General features: G+C 47.7%; 1 protein-coding gene across 1 annotated transcript in view; it reads right to left on the reverse strand.

Moving 5' to 3' along the window:
• Nucleotides 1-19,593, reverse strand: part of ADAMTS2 (ADAM metallopeptidase with thrombospondin type 1 motif 2) — a 229,386-nt gene that overhangs the window by 30,860 nt on the left and 178,933 nt on the right. Inside the window, exons 7-10 of the mRNA XM_072728815.1 lie at nt 16,255-16,360; nt 15,467-15,610; nt 14,940-15,072; nt 13,533-13,646 (exon numbers count right to left, since the gene is read on the reverse strand). Coding sequence (XP_072584916.1) covers nt 13,533-13,646; nt 14,940-15,072; nt 15,467-15,610; nt 16,255-16,360 — 497 coding nt within the window. The remainder of the gene's footprint in view (nt 1-13,532; nt 13,647-14,939; nt 15,073-15,466; nt 15,611-16,254; nt 16,361-19,593) is intronic.

The raw sequence follows: 19,593 nt of genomic DNA on the forward strand, positions 1-19,593 counted from the left end.
CCCTCCTCATGTAACGCCCAAGCCACAGGTACATGCGAAGAAGCTGAGTGGATTCCAGGCACCCCGGGAGCTATCCAGTTTCAGAATGTCATTTTGTAAGTCTGTTTCTCATATTGAGAACACAAAGATAATGCAGCCATTCCTCTGCAAACTTTCTCTGTAAGGACCAGAAGCTATTTTGGTTACATGATCTCTTTTGTAACTACTCACCTCTGCCACTGGAGCATGAATGCAGCTACAGGCAACACCAGTGAATGAACATGGCTGTATCCCCAAAAACTTTATTTACAGAAACAGAGAGCACGTGGAAACGTCTATGGTGGACCTATAAGGAGCTTGGTGAACTCCTTCCTCAGTAAGATAACCATTTAACTGGTGAAAAATATTTTTTAAAAAACAACCACTTAAAGTATTAGAAATTGTCCTGAAGTTGATACAACAGATGGGGAAACATTTTTTCAAGGATATCCACAAAATCTTGGTGAGAAGAGTGAAGTTGGGGCACCCAGGTGGCTCAGTGGGTTAAGCATCTGCCTTCAGCTCAGGTCATGATCTTAGGGTCCTGGGATCGAGCCCTGTGTCAGGCTTCCTGCTCAGCAGGGACCCTGCCTCTTCCTCTCCCTCTGCCTGCAGCTCCCCCTGCTTGTGCGTGCTCTTGCTCTCTCTCTCTCTCTCAAATAAATATATAAAATCTTTAAAGAAAAAAAAAGAAACGTGAAAGTCTATGGCATTTGGGCCATAACCCCTGCCTATACCTCCCCCCACCCCCAACTCAGGGGGGCAGAGCTTTACTGCCTAGAAAATGGAGCTATCTATCCTCCCTGCTCCCAGTCTGGGGCTACAATTTGACCCTGGGAAGGCCAAGTCACTGGCACCTCCCAACTCACAACACTGTCTTGCAGAAAGTCAATTCCAGCCAGCAGAGACAAAAGGACTAGGGCTCCCATTGCTGGGTGAAGATTCTACCCCAGATATAAGATTCTACTCCAGATGTCAGGCTAAGAATCCTAGACCTGGACAGACCTTTCCCTGGCCTGCTTGTAGGGCAGAGGTCCTGTCTTAAAAAGAAAAAGCCAAGAAGAGTAGGGACTACCATCCCCACTGATGGACCCACCTGTAGCCAGGATGCCACCCTGTGAGAAGTGGGCCACACTGCACCCTAGTCCTAGTGCAGTGGAGCAGTGGTCTTCCCAGAGGCAGAGGCAGAACAGCCAGTTCCATAGCTCTCCCTAAGGGGACCAACTTTATTTGGAACAGAGTTCCAAATCAGCAGCTAGTGAAATGTAACTGGGTGACCAGTAGGGGCAGAACAGCAAAAAAGCCTACTGGGAAAGTCAGAGAAAGAGACAGAGAGAACGTGGCTAAACACCTCTGTCCTGGGGTGGGAGTTGGGGGCTGTGTGGTCAGGGTGCTGATGCACAGGCCCAAGGCTATGACTTCCGGTGGGCAGTATCAATGGCTGCACACTGCAGGTCAAACAAATATAGTTTATGCAAACAGTGTGACTGAGTCGCTAAACAAATTAACAAGCAAGCAACAGCACAACAACATCCAGGGCATCAATATCCAGAGTCTCTTCAATGTATTGTCTCCAATGCCCAGTTTCCACCAAAATTTCTGACATGACATGAAACAGGAGAGTGTGATCCACACATGGGAAAGTAAGCAGGTGACGGAAATTACCTTTGAGGAGGCCCAGATGTTGGACTTAGCAGGCAGATTTCAAAACAGCTATTATAAATATGCTCCAAGAACAAATGGGAGCCATGTCTAAAGAACTGAAGGAGAGGAAAGGACATTGTCTCACCAGATAGGGAACATCAGGAAAGAGAGAAAAACTACTACAAAAATGCAAACAGAAATTCTGGAATTGAAAAGTTCAAAAGCTGAACGATAAGTTCACCCAGGGCTCAGCAGTAAATCTGAGTTGACAGAAGACAGAGTCCAGAAACTTGAATACATATCAGTCACGATTCTGCAATCTGATGAGTGGAGACAAAAAGGAGTGGGAAATATTCAAAGACATAATGGCTGAAAACTTCTAAAATGTGATGGGGAAAAAATTAACCTATATACCCAAGAAATTTAACAAACCCCAAGTAGAATAAATGCAAAGAGATCTGTACCCAGACACATGATAGTCAAATTAGTGAAAGACAATGAAAATGTCCAAAGAAGTAAGAGGAAAAAGATTCATCGTGTATAAAGAAAGCCCAATAAAATCAAGAGCTGACGCTTAATCAGAAATAATGGAGGCCAGAGGCAGTGGTGTTAACCAAGGATAATCAATACAACTATCTCCGAACAACAAAGCTAAAATAAAAACATTCTCACACAAACAAAAACAGAGAATTTATGGCTATCTGATTGCCTCATAGGAAAATACTAAAGGAAATTATTCAGGTGAAAGCAAGTGACACCAAATAATAATCCAAATCCACATGAAATAAACAAAGAGTGCTGGAAATGGACATTTTTTTAGAAAAACACAGACTGCCAAAACCACTTTAATAAGATGTGGAAAATCAGAGTAGACCTATAATAAGTAAAGAGATTAAATGAGTGATTAAAAACCTCCAAATAATATCCCAATCCCCGATGGCTTCCTTAGTGAATTCTACTGAACGCTTAAAAAAACATTGATACCATTCCTTCATGAACTCTTCCAAAATATGGGAGAAAAAGAAATTCCCCAATTCATTCTATGAGGATAGTATTACCCTGATACTAAAACCAGACAGAGATACTGCCAGAAAAAAACTGCAGACCAATATCTCTTATGAAAATACACAAAAATCTTCAACAAAATCCTAGCATACCAATTCTAACCCATATGAAAAGATTATATACTACAACCAGGTTATCCCAGGAGTGCCAGGTTTAATATCTGAAAATCAAGCAATGTAATAGACCATATTAACAAAATAAATAACAGACTGTATGATTGCCTCAAGACTCAAAAAATGAAATCTGGCAATCACCAACATCCTTTCCTGAAAACACAGGCGTGCATGTGCACACACACACACACACACACACACACACACACACACACATGACAAGGAATAGAAGAGAACTTCCTCAATCTGATAAGGGACATTGAAGAACTACCTGTAGCTAATATCATACTTAATGATGAAGGAATGAATGATTTCCCCCTATGATCAAGAACAAAGTCAACATTGTACTGGAAGTTCTGGCTAGGAAAAGTAGCCCCCTCAAAAAAAAGAAATAAAAGGCATCCAGATTGAAAAGGAAGAAGTAAAACTATCTCTATTTGCAGGTGACATGATTTTACATATAGAAACTCCTACTAAAGAATCCACTAAAAAGCTATTAGATCTAATAAAGAAACTGAGTGAGATTGCAGGGCACAAGATCAATACAGAAAAATCAATTGTATTTCTATGAAGAGTTTATCCTATAATACAGTGGAAGTGAAATTAAGAATCTATCTGCAATAGCATCAAAAAGAAGAAAAAAACCTTAGTAATAAATTGAACAAAGGAAGTATAAAACATGCACCTTAAAAACTAAAAAATACTGTTGAAATAAATTAAATGTCCAAATAAAAAGAAAGATATCTTGTATTTATGGTTCATATTGTTAATATACTGATACTCTAGATTCAATGTAATCCTTTCAAAATCCCAGCTGGAGTTTTGCAGAAATTGAAAAACTGCTCTTAAAATACAGACATCCTTGCCAACACTTGTTATTTCTTGTCTTGGGTTCTAGCCATTCTGACAGGTCAAAGGACTGGAAATAGCCAAATAAATTTTGAAAAAGAAAAAGTAAGACAACTTGCGCTTCCCCACTTCAAAGTCTAACACCAAACCAAAGTAATCAAGACAATGTGGCTCTGTCATAAGGATAGACAAATCTATTGATGGCAAAGAATGCAGAGTCAGAAATGAACCCTTACATGTGGTCAGCTGGTTTCAAACAAGGGTAACAAGATGATTCAACAGAAAGAGAACAGTCTCTTCAATAATGGTGCGGAGATGACCAGATGTCCACATGCAAAAGAATGAGGTCAGACACCTACCTCACACCATGCACAAAAGTCAACTGAAAATGGATCATAAACCTAAATGTAAGGGCTAGCCTCAGAATACAGCACAGAAATATATCTTCTTGACCTAATGGCAATGGTTTCTTAGATATAATACCAAAAGCACAGGCAACAAAAGAAAAAATATATAGATAAACTGAATCTTATTAAAATTAAAACCTTTTGTGCATAAAATGATACTGTCATGAAACTGACAAGACAAACCACAAAACAGAAAAAAAATGGTCACAAACCATTTTGTGCATCCCTTATTGGGATACAAATATATATAAAGAACTCCTATAGCTCAATAATAAAAAGATAAATAACTCAATTAAAAATATGCAAAGGATATGAATAGACATTTACCCCCCCCCCAAGGTACACATATATCTTATATATCACACACGTGTGTGTGAATCACCACTAAGCACATGATGAAAAGATGCTCAACATCACAGGTCACTAGGGAAATGCCAATCAAAACCACAATGAGATGACACTTCCTACCCCCTGGGATGGTTGCAATAAAAATACAGATGATAACAAGTTTGGGAGAGGATATAAAGAAATTAGAACCCTCATACAGTGCTAGTTGGAGTGTAAAAAAGGTACAGCTGCTTTGGCAAGGAGTTTGGCAGTTTCTCAAAATGTGAACACAGAGCTACTGTAAGATTCAGTAATTCCACTTCTAGGTACATATCCAAGAAAAGTGACACATCCACCCATAACTTGCACAGGAATGTTTACAGCAGCATTTCTCGTAACAGCTGAAAAGAAGAAACAATTCAGATGACCATCAACTGATAAATGGATAAATAAAACACAGTATATCTTTACAATGGATTATTATTCAGCCACTAAAAGGAAGAGAGTACTGACATGTGCTATAACACAGAAGAATTTTGAAAACATTATGCTGATTAAATAAAGCCAGACACAAAGGACACATATTATACAATTCCATTGATAAGAAATGTCCAGAAGAGGCAAATCTACAGACACAGAAAGTAGATTAGTGATTGCTCAGGACTGGTCAGGGGTTGAGGGGAGAGAATGAGCCAGGGAGAATGCTAATGGGTATGGCACTTCTCCCTGGAGTGACCAAAATGTTCTAAAATTTGAGTGTTGTGATAGTTGCACAACCCTGTGAATATACTGAAAACCACCGAATTGTACACTTCAAATGGACAATTTTATTTTTTTAGATTTTATTTATTTGAGAGAGAGAGAGAGACAGAGAGAGAGAAGACAAGCAGGGGGAGAGGGAGAAGCAGACTCACCACTGAGCAGAGAGCCTGACACGGGGGCTAGATCCCAGAATCCCAGGATCATGACCTAAACTGAAGGCAGACGCTTAACTGACTGAACCACCCAGGCACCCCTAAATGGGCAATTTTAAATGTGAATCACATCTTAGTAAAGGTGTTGGGGAGCGGGGAGCCAGGTGGCAGGTGGCCTAGGTCTGTGTGTGACAGCTTGCTAACTCTGGCTCTAGCATGTCGAGGGACATATTTTCTTTTTTAAATAATTGGCAATTTAGAGAAGGTATTGGTGGTGTCATAGGAACATTCACATAATCAAATCTGGAGAAACTGCTATCTAGTCTGTTTCCTGATGTGGATGTCAGGGCATTTCAAGTTTTCTTGGTTAGAGCCTGATTTTAAATGTAACATTCAGTAAGTTGCTATTGACTATTGTAGGGGCAACATTCTGAGCTTTGGATTGTCTTTCATGTTGTCAACATTTCATGTCAAGTCAGGAAGAAGTTTAAATGCTTCTCCCATGCGTTCATCAGATTCACTCCCCTTCATTAACTGGATTGTCAAATATTTCAAGAACCTGTCTGTTACTTCCCTATGATATTTACCTTTTCCTCCTAATGAATGGCTGCTTTGGGGTTTGATCTGAGACCTTTTCTTATTACAATTAAGTTTCTGAAGTCGGTGTTACTTCTCCTGATTTCTTTACTCCATTTTCCCTTTCATTTTCTATTAATTTTTATCTGAATTTTCTTCAATATATAATTTTGAAAATGACAGAAGGTACTCTTATCCACCTATTTGAATCAGAAGCCTGTCATTTCTCTTATTTTATTGAAGCCTTCCAGAACAACTTTCAAAATTGCAGTTAAACTAGCATATTCAAGCTTCATCAACATTTCGAATAAACTTTTTGCATCCCATTTGCACTCAGATTTCTCTCCTGGTCTTTGGGATTTTATTTTAGCACCTTTATATTTTGTAGTACATATGTTGTGAGGCGTGGACAGCTTTTTAACAAGCAGGCCATCTGGTTACACTTAGCCTTTTTAAAGAGACGTCCAAGTAGGATCTGTGTTTAAAGGAGCCCATCTGCAAGACAGACCCCCAAAAGCAAACAAACTATCGTCAATATGGAAGCTGTAGTGACCTTAGGTCCAGCTGAGGCTCCTTTTGTCCAATGATCAGAGGGGACACACAGCACATACTCCACAGTGACGCTGAATGAGTTGGCGAGGCGGTGGTAGGAATGGCTCTGGACATTATTCCTACCCCTGGACAACTACAGTAGCTTAGCCGTACGTGAAAGATACTGAGACCATGTAAATAAGCCAATAAATAGACCTCAAATGCAATTTCTCCTTAGCCAAAGCCACAAAGCACCTATTGCCACTCTAATGCCAGTGAAAGAAGTATGTTGGAAGGGGAGAGGGAGTGAAAAGAGAAGTGATCTTAATTGGCTAGATCTTATGGTTAAAATATACTTTTGCAAAATTTATGAAAACACATGACCATGTGAACACAGGAGGGGTCCTGAAAGAGGCTCTGTGGAAGTGAGAAGCCCGGAGTTTTATATCCTAAGCTTCATGATAAATTTACCTCTGTTCCTCCTCAAAGCCTTCTGCAGGGTCCCACGCTGTAGGATTCAGACTAGCTCCTTACCCTGGTATCAAAGGCCCTGTATGACCAGCTCCCTACTCACCCCTCCTGCTTCATCTCCCACCACCATGCCAGGTGCCTGGCTGCTGACTGCTCTCTGAACAGACCACACTGTCTTTCCTCCCTGCTTTTGGGAATGCCTCTGCTCAGGAAACCCATCACCCCACTTCCTTCCCCCACATCCAGTGCAGTGGATGCCAGAAGAGATCCCCCTCCAGGCCAGGCTCTCACTCTCCCTAGCCAAGAAGTGTGTTGGTTGCTCATGCTCACAGCTGAGTCCCTCTTTAGGACATGCACAGCCAAAGTGTGCTTCCTGTCCCAGAGTCATGCCTCTTTCCTGGGGACAGGCATAGCCAACTACTGGTCAAGGCTGGGCATAGCTTCAGAGCTCTGCCAGCCCAGAGCTTTGGATAGGGTCTCCTGACACTCATATTGTGGCCATATTGCTGTTTGATGCCTCATTCTCCCCATAGATGGTGATCCTCCTGTAAGCGCTCCCCAGAAAGATGGCTGCAATCGGATCTTTGTCTCAGAATCCATTCCAGGGGAGCCAGGTTGCCACCTCCATGCCCAAGTCACTGCCAGGCATCTGTCCTGGATCTCATCTCTCAGAAGGGCCCTTCCCTGCGCCCCCATCACTGTGTACAACTCTGTTTGGGAGGCTGCCTCACTTCTTTCCTCCCTATTTGCTCCTTCTTTCCTTCCTTCTTTCCTTCTTCCTGACACAGACCTCTTGCCCTTCCTTAACCCACCCAGGGACTCCCAGTCCTGCCTTCACACCAGTGTGAGCCCTTGTGAGGTGTGACAGAGGCTGCCACTCTCTGGATTCCCCTTTCTGGGCTCTGGGCAAGTGGCCAATGGCTCCATCATCATAAGGCTGTTACACAGCTGGCAAGCCTGGTGTCAGGCAGGCCTGGCCACATGCAGGCCACTGGTGACACTGGTCATGTCCTTCCAGGCCATGGTTACCTCATCTCTCACCCCACAGTGCCCCTCACTTAACCATGGAAGGGAGGCGAAGAACCCACAGAAATGCTGGCTGCTGGCCCCCTAGCTGGTGGTACAAGGCAAGGAAGAAGGCCCAGGTAAGAATGAATGTGTCCTCCCAAAACCCGTATGTGAAAGCCTAAGCACCAATGTGATGGTATTAGAATGTGGGGGTCTTTGGGGGGTGATGGGTCATGAGGGTAAAACCTCTTTTAAGATTGGTGCCTTTTTAAGAAGATGTGAGAAAGAGGATTCTGCAACCTTCACCAGAACCCAAACGTGCTGGCACCCTGATCTCAGACTTCCAGCCTTCAGAGCTGTAAGAAATAAATATCTGCTGTTTAAGCCCTCAGTCTGTAGCATTTTTTTTTGACAGCAGCCCGAACTGATTAAGACACAGGGAGAGTGAGCGCTCCTGCATCTCTGAAGGCTAGGACTGGGACCCAACCTCCAAGTCACTGCTGGTCAAGGGGACCAAGGACCAGGAGGAATGGAGGAGGCCAGACAGTGGTCTCCTTGTCCCTGTTGGACACATCAGTCCCAAGTCTGGAAATAGGGAGCTGGGTTCAGACATCCCACATGCCCACAGTGTGAGGAGGACCACCTCCTCCACAGGCTCAGGTCCAAATGAGCAGAGGCAATACACATGCATTGTAGAAAACACCAAGCAAGACAAAAAGAAGGGAAACTCACCCTTAAATCCACCACCCAGAAGCCACCCTTCCAATATTTTGGTTTATTTCCTCCTGAATGACTGATTTTTTTTATTTTTTAAAATATGTTGCTTATTTATTTGACAGAGAGAGAGAGAGTGAGAGAACACAAGCAGGGGGAGCAGGAGGCAGAGGGAGAAGCAGGCTCCCCACTGAGCAGACAGCCCAACATGGGACTTGATTCCAGGACCCTGGTGATCATGACCTGAGCCAAAGGCAGACGCTTAACCAACTGAGCCACCCAGGTGCCTTAGGGTTATTATTTTTTACAAACATGTTTAATGTTTTAAAAATGCTTTATAAACATAAGTTTAAATGCCTACAAATATTCCATGCAACAGAGAGGCTTGAACATTTAAAAGCATAAAGTTGCTTCTCTTGAGTGAATTCTGAGACCACAACAGGCTGATGGGCTGCCTCATGGGATAAGTACCATGAGCGTGCTGACGCACCTCAGCAGGCTAGGAATTCTGCTGGGTTGTCTGAAAGCCTTTGAGGCAGGACTGCCCTGTCTCAGAGAAGTGCATGAACCACTGAGATCCTCAACCTTCCTCCACCCACCAGCGTGTCCCGAGCAGGGAGCTGTGAGGATAAGTGAGTTGGACACTTACTTAGGTGACCTGCTGGAGGGAGAAAGGATGGCTCAAGGTCCCATGTGAGGAAGGACACCCAGGGCTCGAACTCCCAGGCACAGATTCTGAGCTATCCCTGTCACTATGTCTGCCTGCCAGTTCTCAACTATGCAGGGAAATAGGAAGCTTTATACAGGAGCATTACAGGGGGCACGTGTTTCTGAAATGGAATTCACGAAAACTGAGGGTGGGTATCACTTCCCCAAGATGCCACATGCAAATGTGAGAGCAAATGGGGGACTCTTTCCTGCCAACAGATACACTGAAGCAGGAGTCATTCTTGACCTCCTCCCTGGGCCTGCATGACACCCTCTGCCCTGACCCTGTGTGAGCCCACCAGCCTGCTCTGCAGAGCAGAGGCACCTGGGAGTGCCCCCTGTGCTGGGCCTGACCCTGCTCCACAGTATCCTGGGCATGCCTGTCGCCAGCAAACTGAACAGGGAGAGACAGAAGCTGGCTATCACCATGGCCTCCTGGAGAGCCATGTGGGGTCACTATGTCTTTTGTTTTCTGGATTCTGATGCTTTGACACCTAAAGACCCTAAAGTGCCTGCCCCTCCCAGGATTAGCCAATCTCTAGAGTAATAGTAAACAGCTCATGCAGTAGTGTGATTTTTAGATGCAAACCAACCAATCCAGGGTTTCCTCTGTCAGACTGTCATTCTCAAGGCCAGCATTCCCTGCCAGAATCACCCCAGAGGCAGGCACCAGAGGATTAAGGGCAGTCCCTCTGGCCCACAGCCCACTGATATTATATGTGTAACATTGGCCAATTCTAAGCCTGCTTATGCGGGGTCGCCTGTTCCCTTTTAAAAAAATTTTTTTTAATTTAAATTCAATTTGTCAACATACAACACCCAGTGTCATCTCATCATGCGCCCTTCCTTAATGTTTATCACCCAGTTACCCCATCCGTCCACCCACCTCCCCTTCTGCACAGTCGCCCCACCTTTTGCCTCCTGACCCATCCTGGTGCTTCCACACGTGGCACCTTGTAGCCCTTCCTTTTGGGATCTGTGAGAAACTGTTTTTTCACTGGCAATCATCTTCTGGTCTGTTGGTCTCACTCCACCTCAAATTTTATATTAATATGCTGCATTTTAAAGCACCACCCCTCCCCATCTCATCTGCCCTCCCTAGCCTTCCTCCCCAGGCTCCTGCTCTGTATCATCTCCCACCTGGACTTCTCATTTCACTTCTCCCTACCTTTGCGGCTTCAGTGGGGTCAGTGACAGGGAAGCTTGAGTTCCCTGACAGGCCACTCCCTGGCCCCATCCTCACTGCCATGTAACAGCTGTCTCTTCATGCTCATGGCTAACCCTCACAGATGGTGAGGTCAGAAGGAGGCAGAGGAGGCGGACACATGTGATGGATGTGAATGGATGAATAAATACGGATGTGAGGTGACCAAGCAGCTTGATGCTCAGGCCTACTACCCACTTCTCTGTCCAAGGGCAACACGCTCCCCTCTCCTCTCCCAGCCAAATCCATCTCTTGATCTCATGGGAGAGCTCTGCACCACCGGCTCTTGCTCTTTCCTCACCACCCTGATCCTCTCTGCTTCATCTCTCTGAGGCATGGGGCCCTGAACCCCAAGGGCGTCGCAGACCTCCCCTGCCTACCCGGCCCCCACTGTGTCTGACCCAGGGCCAGACAGCAAACGAGCATGGAACCAAAAAGTGGAGGGCAGGTGGTTCTTGTGTGTGTTCTCTCCAGGTCATCCCTGTGTGTGGAATATAGATACGGATTGCTCTCTTTGGGAGATGGTGGATAATACATGAAACTGAGTAAGAAGGAGAACAATCTGGCTGGGGAGGACAAGAGGGGACAATGCACTTGGGATGAGCTGCTGGAGAGTATGCACAATAAGGATCCCAGCCAGGTCGCCACACTGTGTCCGGAGCCTGAGCTCTGTCACCCCCTACCGGGGCTGGGGGCCCCCGGACGGCAGCTGACTCATCATAGCCCTCATCCCTGAGGAGTCCTTCATTCCTGTTCCATCCTCACTCCCTTCTCTCCTTGCCCTTGTGGCTTTTCTTGCAGGAAAGGGAAAGGTAAGGGATGGCTGCCTCCCAAGTATTAAATCACACAGTGATGAGTAGCATATTGAATGATAACAAACACACAGAGGCAGAGGAGTCTGATAAGCCCCCCAGAAAGTGCCCATGCTTCTCCCCCTGCCTCTCCACCCACAGCTTCACACACCAAGAATTCCTGATGTGGGACAGGAATTTCACTCTGTGCTCTTGGGAACCAGGGCAAGCTGAGCCCAGCCCCAGCTCTGCCCCCAACACATTCAGCAAAGCTCTACTCTTTAACAAATAAAATATAATTGTATTTACTGGGCTAAATGAATAAAGGATCATGCCACCAAAAAGAATGAATGAAGAAAAAAAAAAAAGAAGGAAGGGCAATGGCCAGGTCAGTGGTTTCTGTAAGGAGAAGCACTCTGGCCATATCTGTGCACCTTCCTCAACAGACTACCCCCTCCCCGCCCCACAAGAGAAGGGAGGGCAATTGGCATTCCGGAAATGCAGGCATTTCCTGGTCCACCTTCTCCCAGTGGCTGGGATCCCTTGGTGGTTACACTTGTTCAGGCCAGACTCCTGCTCCATCTGCCTTCTGTCTATGCAGGGTGGGATGGCCGAAAGTGAGGACCGAGGGTGGGGTGAGAAGCCATGCTGAGCTAGGCTCCAAGCCCCTGTGCCCTCCATTGAACTTCTGTGGGGAGGAGGGCTATATGGTCAGTTCTGGCTTTATGAGGTCCCTGGCACATTACTAACAACATCTCACCTCCAACTTCTAACGGTTCGTGGAGTCTGGGGGCACGGCTCAATCACCTAGGCACACCCTTAAAAATACCAATTCCCAGATCTTCAAACAAAAATTTGTACACAGATGTTCACAGCAGCACTATTCACAAGCACCATAAGGTGGAAACAACCCAAGCGTCCATCAGTGGGTGAACATATAAACAAACTATCGTCTAGCCACACAGTGGAATATTACTCAGCCATCAAAAGGGAAAAACCACTGATATGTGCTACAATGGATGAACTTTAAAAACACAAAAGGCCGTATACTGTCTGATTCTGCTCCTCTAGAATTCCAGAATGGGCAAATCCACAGAGACAGAAGGGCAGATTAGTGGTCCAGGGGGCAGGAGACAGGAGGGGAGCAGGGAGTCACTGCTTAATAGGCTCCCCTTTTGTGGTGATGAAGAAGTTCTGGAACTACCTAATGATATGGCTGCAAGACACTGAATATACTGAGAAGTCACTGAATTGTATAACACGGTTAAAATGGCAAATATTATGTTGTACAAATTTCACCATAGTTTAAAAGATAAAAAAACAAAAACCAACACAATTCCCCATCCTCACCTCAAACCAAAATCTGCAGGGGTGAGCCGGGGAACCTGTATCTTTAAGGTCTATCAGGAACTAAAATAAGCCAGAATTTTAGACCTGCGTGGAAGAACCTCATGCCCAGATGACCTGGGGGCCTTGACTTAGGGGGCCTGATGTTGGGGCCCGCGTGCTGATGTGCACCCCTTGCACTCCCCACTCAGGTCTGGGGCTTCGTGAGTGGTCATGCAGGTTTAGGCTCACCTACATAAGCTAGCCCGCAGCAAGCGACTGACTGAAAAGCAGGCACACGATCTTATATGAGCCTATGGGAATCAAGCCCAGAGTTTTGGCTGAAAAGACATGGTGAGAAAAGCCCACCTTTTGTCAAGCTGCTGGAGGATGAGGAGTGGGTCTGGGTGGCTGGCAGGTGCCAGGAGCAGCCATGGAGCTGCCTCAAGGGACAATGTGCCCATCAGGGGGCATACACGGAGGCAACAGGGATGAAAAGGCGAAGCCTGATGCTGAGCCTTGGGACCCGGTGGCCAACAGCCTCCAATGCTGGCTGACCCAGTCACTCACAGTGTCCACAGTGTCCCACAGGCTGTGGGAACCCTGAAACTGCTCCTCAGGTGAGGGGGTTCCCAAGCTCCTCTTGAAGCACAGAGAGGAGCTGTGGGACACCAGGTTTGCTCTTAAAAATAAACTAGTGTGTTGCAAGTAGAGGGGTGCAGAGAGTCTGGGATGTCACGTATGCAGCATTATGAGAAAGGAGGCAGGGTCCCCTGAGAAGGCCCCAGGCCTCTCCCCACCCGTGCTGCAGTGCCTGTCCCTGGAGCCTGTGCATATCACACGGCCTGCCCTCTGCTCCGACTCACCTTGCCAGGTGCACACATGGTCCCGTCCAGGGGAGGGCCCTTCTTGGTCTTGCAAAAGTAGGGGTTGTCAGGGTGGCTACACCACAGCTGCTTGCAGGGGTCGAAGGTCCGGAACTGGAAGAGAGTACCAGCAGCTCGCCAGGCTGTCTCCCACTGCAGGGACCCTCCAGGGGCCTCACCCTGTCCCCCAGGGTCCTCCTGGACAGGGCGGAATCAGGCACAGCTTGGCTGCCCAGGACAGGCCTGTGTGGTGCCCTGAGCAGCCCGTGATTCTGAGGCTGGGACAACCTCCAGAATGCAGCGGCTGCTTCATGTCTCTCCGGCAGTGGGGCATCCCCAACCCCCAGGCTTTGGCCCCTGCACTTGTATTGGAGCCTGGACAGACAGCTGGGAGCCAGTGTACCTGGCAGGAAGGCTTCGTGGGCATCCCTCTGGCCTGGGTAGGAGTGGCAGGGAGGGGCTGTCACTGCAGGGCCCCAAGGGCACCTATAGACCCTGGGCTGAGGACTCTACCTCCTGAAGCCCTCCCCCCTGTACCTGTCTTGCTTCAGCCTTGGCCTCTGTTCCCTGGACGCCACAGTCACCTCTTCTCTGGCCTTTATGCTTGCTATATCCATAGCCCTTCCTCCAGGTTGTGCCTGAGGGATCCACCTGAAACTCAGACCTGGCCATGCTACTGCCCTCTAAACATTTCTAGAGCTCCCTGTGGCAATGAAAATCAAGCCCACCAAGCTCTTTAGGCAGCTGTGCAAGAGCTTAGACCACTTGCATCAGTACCACCACTTGCTTGCTCTGTGGCCTTAGGCGTGTTACCTAGGTCCTCAGTTTCCTCATTTGTAAAATGGGAATACTTTGTTTTCTCCCTTCCTTCCTGCAGTTGAGAGCAGCATTAGGTCAGATGCTAACAGACAGTAATGCTCTTGCCACACTGCCTTGGACAGGGTGGGCCCTGATCAGCAGGTACAGTCAATTCTGATGCGCGGGTTTCCTGCTGCTGGCTCTGCCCTGGCACCAGACCCCAGTAACAAGTGGTTGCTCCTCTGTATGCTGTTTCCTCACCTCTAGATCTTTGCACGTATGATTCCTGCCTTCTGGAATGTCCTCTCCTTCACTCAGCCTTTACACTCACTTCTTCCTTGGGGAAGGCCTCCCCAACTCTGCAGGCAGCACAGGGGCCTCACCAGCAGCCCTCCCCCCACCCTTGCTGACCTCCCAGTCACAGCCCCTTATCACTAGGACCCCATCTGGACTGGCCAGGTGGGCAGTGGGGGCCGGAGCCAGTGAGAGGCAGCGGGTACAGAGGGAGAGCATGTTCCGTCCTGCCCTCAAGAGCCATGCCAACCCCAGCCACCTCTTAAGAAGCTAGCCAGACAGGGCAGGGGTACCCAGAGGCGTCCTGACACTCACCGCCGTGCACATCATGTAGCCCAGGCCGAAGTCAAAGCGGCACTGCTCGTTCATGGAGTAGTGCAGCCCGGGGAGCTGGGGCAGCGCCGGCCAGTCGTGGGCAAACGGGTCATCCCGCAGGCAGTCATAGGAGCTGTGAGGGGACACGTGGGTGCTGCAAGCAGCCTTCAGGGGGAGCGTACAGCCCCTGAGGCAGCTGTAGGCCCTTCTAGAGCCATGGGACGAGGCCCATCTGCACACTCCAGCCCTCAGCCCTGTTGCCTCTCTCTTCCTTGATGGGAGCCACCCAGGGACCCCATTAAGGGTGCTGCTGCAGTGCCCACTTTCCATCCAAGGCCGGGCCCCCTAACCATGGGACCTCGCCTACCACAAACACTAACCTCCTGGCTCTCCCTTCCCTTCCCCACACCTTAGGCTGGAGGACTGAACCTGAGTTCGGGTGGGGCCCAGGCACATGGGGGGCACCTGCCTCCCAGAGCTGAGCCCAGGGCTATAGGGTCGTCCTGCGGACACAGGATGGTACTCACTGCAGGTAGCGGCTCAGCTCCTGCTGGCTGCAGCGGGACCAGTGGAAGCGATGGAAGGCTGCCTGCACCAGGGGCGCCATGATGCTGCCCAGCCGCACCTCGTCGCCACAGCGGTTGCCCTGCCCGTCGTGCTCCATGCCCAGCCTGTGCGGGAAGGGGCCGGGGGCAAGGCAGCCTCACTGGACCCTCCCCTGGGAGGGCTGCACTGACCAGGCAGCCAGGGGGCCACCCCAGCCTCCCCCAGCGGCTCCCCGTGCCTTTCCTTTCTCTGGTCTGCCCTGAGCCAGGTTTTCCACCAGCTAAGTTCTTCAAGCCAGGGGTGTGTGGGAGCCCTTGGCTTCCTGCCCTCCAGGGGCGCTGGTTCATGAGCACACAGCAGAGGCCCGAGAACCTCCACACATTCAGCAGCATGTACTCACATCCCTGCACAGATCCAGCGGCCCTGCAGTTTCCCCAAATTCAGGGGGTGCTTGGGGGCTACATACCTGGATGGAGTTGTGGCTTCCCCACCTCCAGCTCTTTAATTCTGGGCCAGACTCCCTCAAAACCCCAGTTATTCATGTGTAAATGGGGTAAGGAGGCCCCACGCCCAGGGGCTTGAATGGCATAATGCCTAGAAGGCCACCAACACCCAACTGGTCTTTTGATTTGTTGCCTCAGTAGAACCTGGACCTCAGGCCTGTTCTGTGCAGTGCTGGGGTCAGGACTTCACATCCCAAGTGCTCCTGATACAGGGCATTTCCCCACCAAGCCATGATCTTCCCCATGCAACAAGTGAAGCCACTTACACATGGCCAGTCTCATGGGCCACCACGAATGCTGAGGAGAAGCCATCCTCGTGGTTCAGAGTGCAGCTGCGGACAGGGTGGCACATTCCAGTGACAGGAGCATAGCCTGGGAGGAGGCAAAGTGCAGCTCTAGCTCCTGGGCCCAGAGCCATGACTGAATGGCTAGGCCCTGGCCCCAGTGCCTCCTACCATCCCCAGAACAAATGAGCCAAACCAACTGGCACAGCTCAGGTGACATACACCCCAGGCGGCAGGCCTCAGCCCTGACTGTCAATGTCCACACTGCAGCCAGGATCAGTTTCTCAGGCATAGGTCTCAACTGCTACAACTCCCTGCCACCTTGGCAGCTTCTTGCCTGCTGTTCTCTTTCGTGCCACCTCCCACCTCCCACTTTGCTGAGTGTCCTTCTGGCCCCCAAGCAACACATCCCTTCTATATCTCCTCCTACTGCCCATAGGAACTCTGGTCCCTGAGCCCATTCCTCCTCTAGAGGGTCTTCTCTGGGTCCTCCGTGGCTTCTCTGGGTCCTACGAAACCCTAGCTAGTCCCGCTTCCATAGCAAACACAGGGAGCAGTGAGAGTGGCCAGGAAGCTGCTCAAGGGCAGAGCCCAGGGACAAGAGCTGGCATGCCACTCTGCCCGGCTGTCATGTAGCTAGGATGGGCCAAGAGGACTGAAGAGTAGACTAGCTGCAGACAACGAGGCCCTCATTGCTCTCAGCCAGTGAATCTGCACTCTGGCTGAGGAGATTCTGAGCCACATTCCTTCTGAAGGATTCCCCTCTTCCAGGGGTCTGAGGGAAAGGAGCTGGACATACGCAAGGTACTCACAGAGGCAGAGGGTGGGGAGTGGGAGTGGGCAGGGGTGGCTGCAGCAGGCCACATCCCTTTGACATAAGATGCCCAAGGACCCCCCTGCCCTTAGCCAGCCCAGCCCCATCCCCACTCAAGTGGCTTAGAAGAACCACTGAATTCACAGGTAATGGTGAGGAGACACAGCGCATTTTGCCGACCCAGTTACATTATGTGGCCCAAAGTAGTCAGGAAATAGAGACACACATAGGGACGAAGGGGAGGACTGAGGAATGTACTAGAACAGCCCAAGCAGGGGGGTGAGAAGGCCTGCAGGTGGCTGTCGTATGGGACAGCTGATCCCCCTGGGGGCTGAATCTGATCACGGAGTGGGGTTGTTCTTTGGGTGTCTCCAAGGAAGACAGAGGATAGCATTCCCATCAATGAGAAGGGGTAGGCTGGAAAGGGGCATGTGACTGAGACTGTACCCAACACTGAGGAAAACCAGAGAAAAGAGCCTAGCCACTTGCTCCCAGACAAGATAAAGAAGTGCGTACAGAGCTGTGTGTGCAGAAGGAGGTCTCTGCTAAGATATCACCTAGAGACCCACCAAGCAAGGAGCCTCTGCCCTAGGAACCCTGACCTAGCCTCACTTCTCACAGATCCCATGGGGAGATCCCAAGGCAATTTGTTCAAAGGGAAGAAGAGAGAAGAAGGGACAGGGGGCTTGGTGACACAGGGTGTGTGGGTGCTGGATTTGTTTGTAAAAGCATGGTAATTGAACCACTGTCTTTTCTCCCTTATAATAAACAAGAAAATCTGTATCTTAAAGTATTTTTTGCTCTGCAGATTTTAAGATGATTGCTGTGGAATCAGTGTCCTAGAGTCAAACTTTGAGATCTCTTTGTTTGCTGTATGCAAAGCCTGCATGTACATATTCACACTACCTAGCATATTACATGGGTCTTTACAATCTGAAGGTTTGCAAAAGTGTCTTTATATTTTTCTTTATACCCTTCCTACTTATTTTATTTTGTCGTTGTTCTTTCTTTCTGGAAATCCTTTTAGATAAATATTGTACCTCTTGGGTTGAGCCTCTATGTCTTTGTTCTTCTATTTTAATTTTTTTGGATGTCTTTGACTTTTTTTAAGGATTTATTTATTTATTTATTTATTTATTTATTTAGACAGTGAACGAGAGAGCATACACAAGCAGGGGAGGAGCAAAAGGAGAGGAAGAGGGAGAATCTTAAGCAGACTCTGTGCTGAGCTCGATCTCACAACCCTGAGATCATGACCTAAGCTGAAATCAAGAGTTGGACACTTAACCAACTGGGCCACCCAGGTATCCCTATCCTTGACTTTTTATTTCAGTTTCTGAATTTTCTATTTTACCCATTATATCTTTAGTTTCATAAAAATTCTTTGCTGTTCTCTAATTCTTCCTAGCAACCTGTGCTGGGTTTATGGATGTATTTCCTCAAACATTCTGGGAATGATTACTTTTTTAAAAAGTTGTCCCCCAGTCTCTAAATTATCTCTACCTCCTCTAGAGTCAGTTCTCCAATTTTGTTTTGCATCTTGGTCTTTTTCATGGTATAAGGTTAAAAAAAAATGTCTGGCCATCCTTATCTGTGTTTTTACATTTTGAAACAAAGGATGAGGTCACTGTCTAGAGAACTTATGGTGGTTTCTCTCCCTATGGAACAGTTTTGCTCCCCAAAAGAGATGTCACCTGGACAAAAGCACCAAAAGGGCACTCTGTCACCTAGCTCACTGCTGTAAGGCTTGCAGGGTGCTAGCAGCCCCTCAAAATGAAGAGGCACCAACTCTAAGTAGGAGCCTTACTCTGGGCTCAGTAGGATCTGGAATTACATTCTGTGTTCCCACTTGAATCCTACTGTGGTGCCAATCTATGTGGCAAAGAGGGCAGCTGCAGTGCCAGAGAGATGTTTTGTTAATATAAACTGATTTGGGCTCTGATCATAACTCAGGAAGTCTCCCTAGTTATGCAAATATGAGCAAGTGGTCAGCAGAAGGAAGCTAAAGGTTCAAAGAGTAGAGCAAGATGCAGAGCAGTAAGTATAAAAATTCATGGCCAGTAAGTGGTGGATGTAATGAGCATGTACATTATATAAATGTATTTTTAAAATGATTTTATTTATTTATTTGAGAGAGAAAGAGAGGGAGAGAGCACAAGCAGGGGGAGCAGCAGGCAAAGGAAGAGGGAGAAGCAGGCTCCCCACAGAGCAGGGAGCCTGATGTGGGACTCAATCCCAGGACCCTGGGATGATCACCTGAGCCAAAGGCAGATGCTTAACCAACTGAGCCACCTAGGTGCCCCTAAATATACTTATTTTTATAAAAGAATCACTAGAACAATCAATCAGAAACTATAAAAATGAGTATCTGTAGAAAATGGGAATGGGGTAAAATGGGTCCACTCTTCTAAATATATTTTTATATAGTTTTTAAAAGCTGTTTCTTTTGAAGTCTGATATACATCCATAAAAATTCACAAGTCATAAGATACAACAAGTGAATCATC

This window comes from Vulpes vulpes, chromosome 12 (genome assembly GCF_048418805.1).
Source record: "Vulpes vulpes isolate BD-2025 chromosome 12, VulVul3, whole genome shotgun sequence".
Taxonomy (NCBI): Eukaryota; Metazoa; Chordata; class Mammalia; order Carnivora; family Canidae; genus Vulpes; species Vulpes vulpes.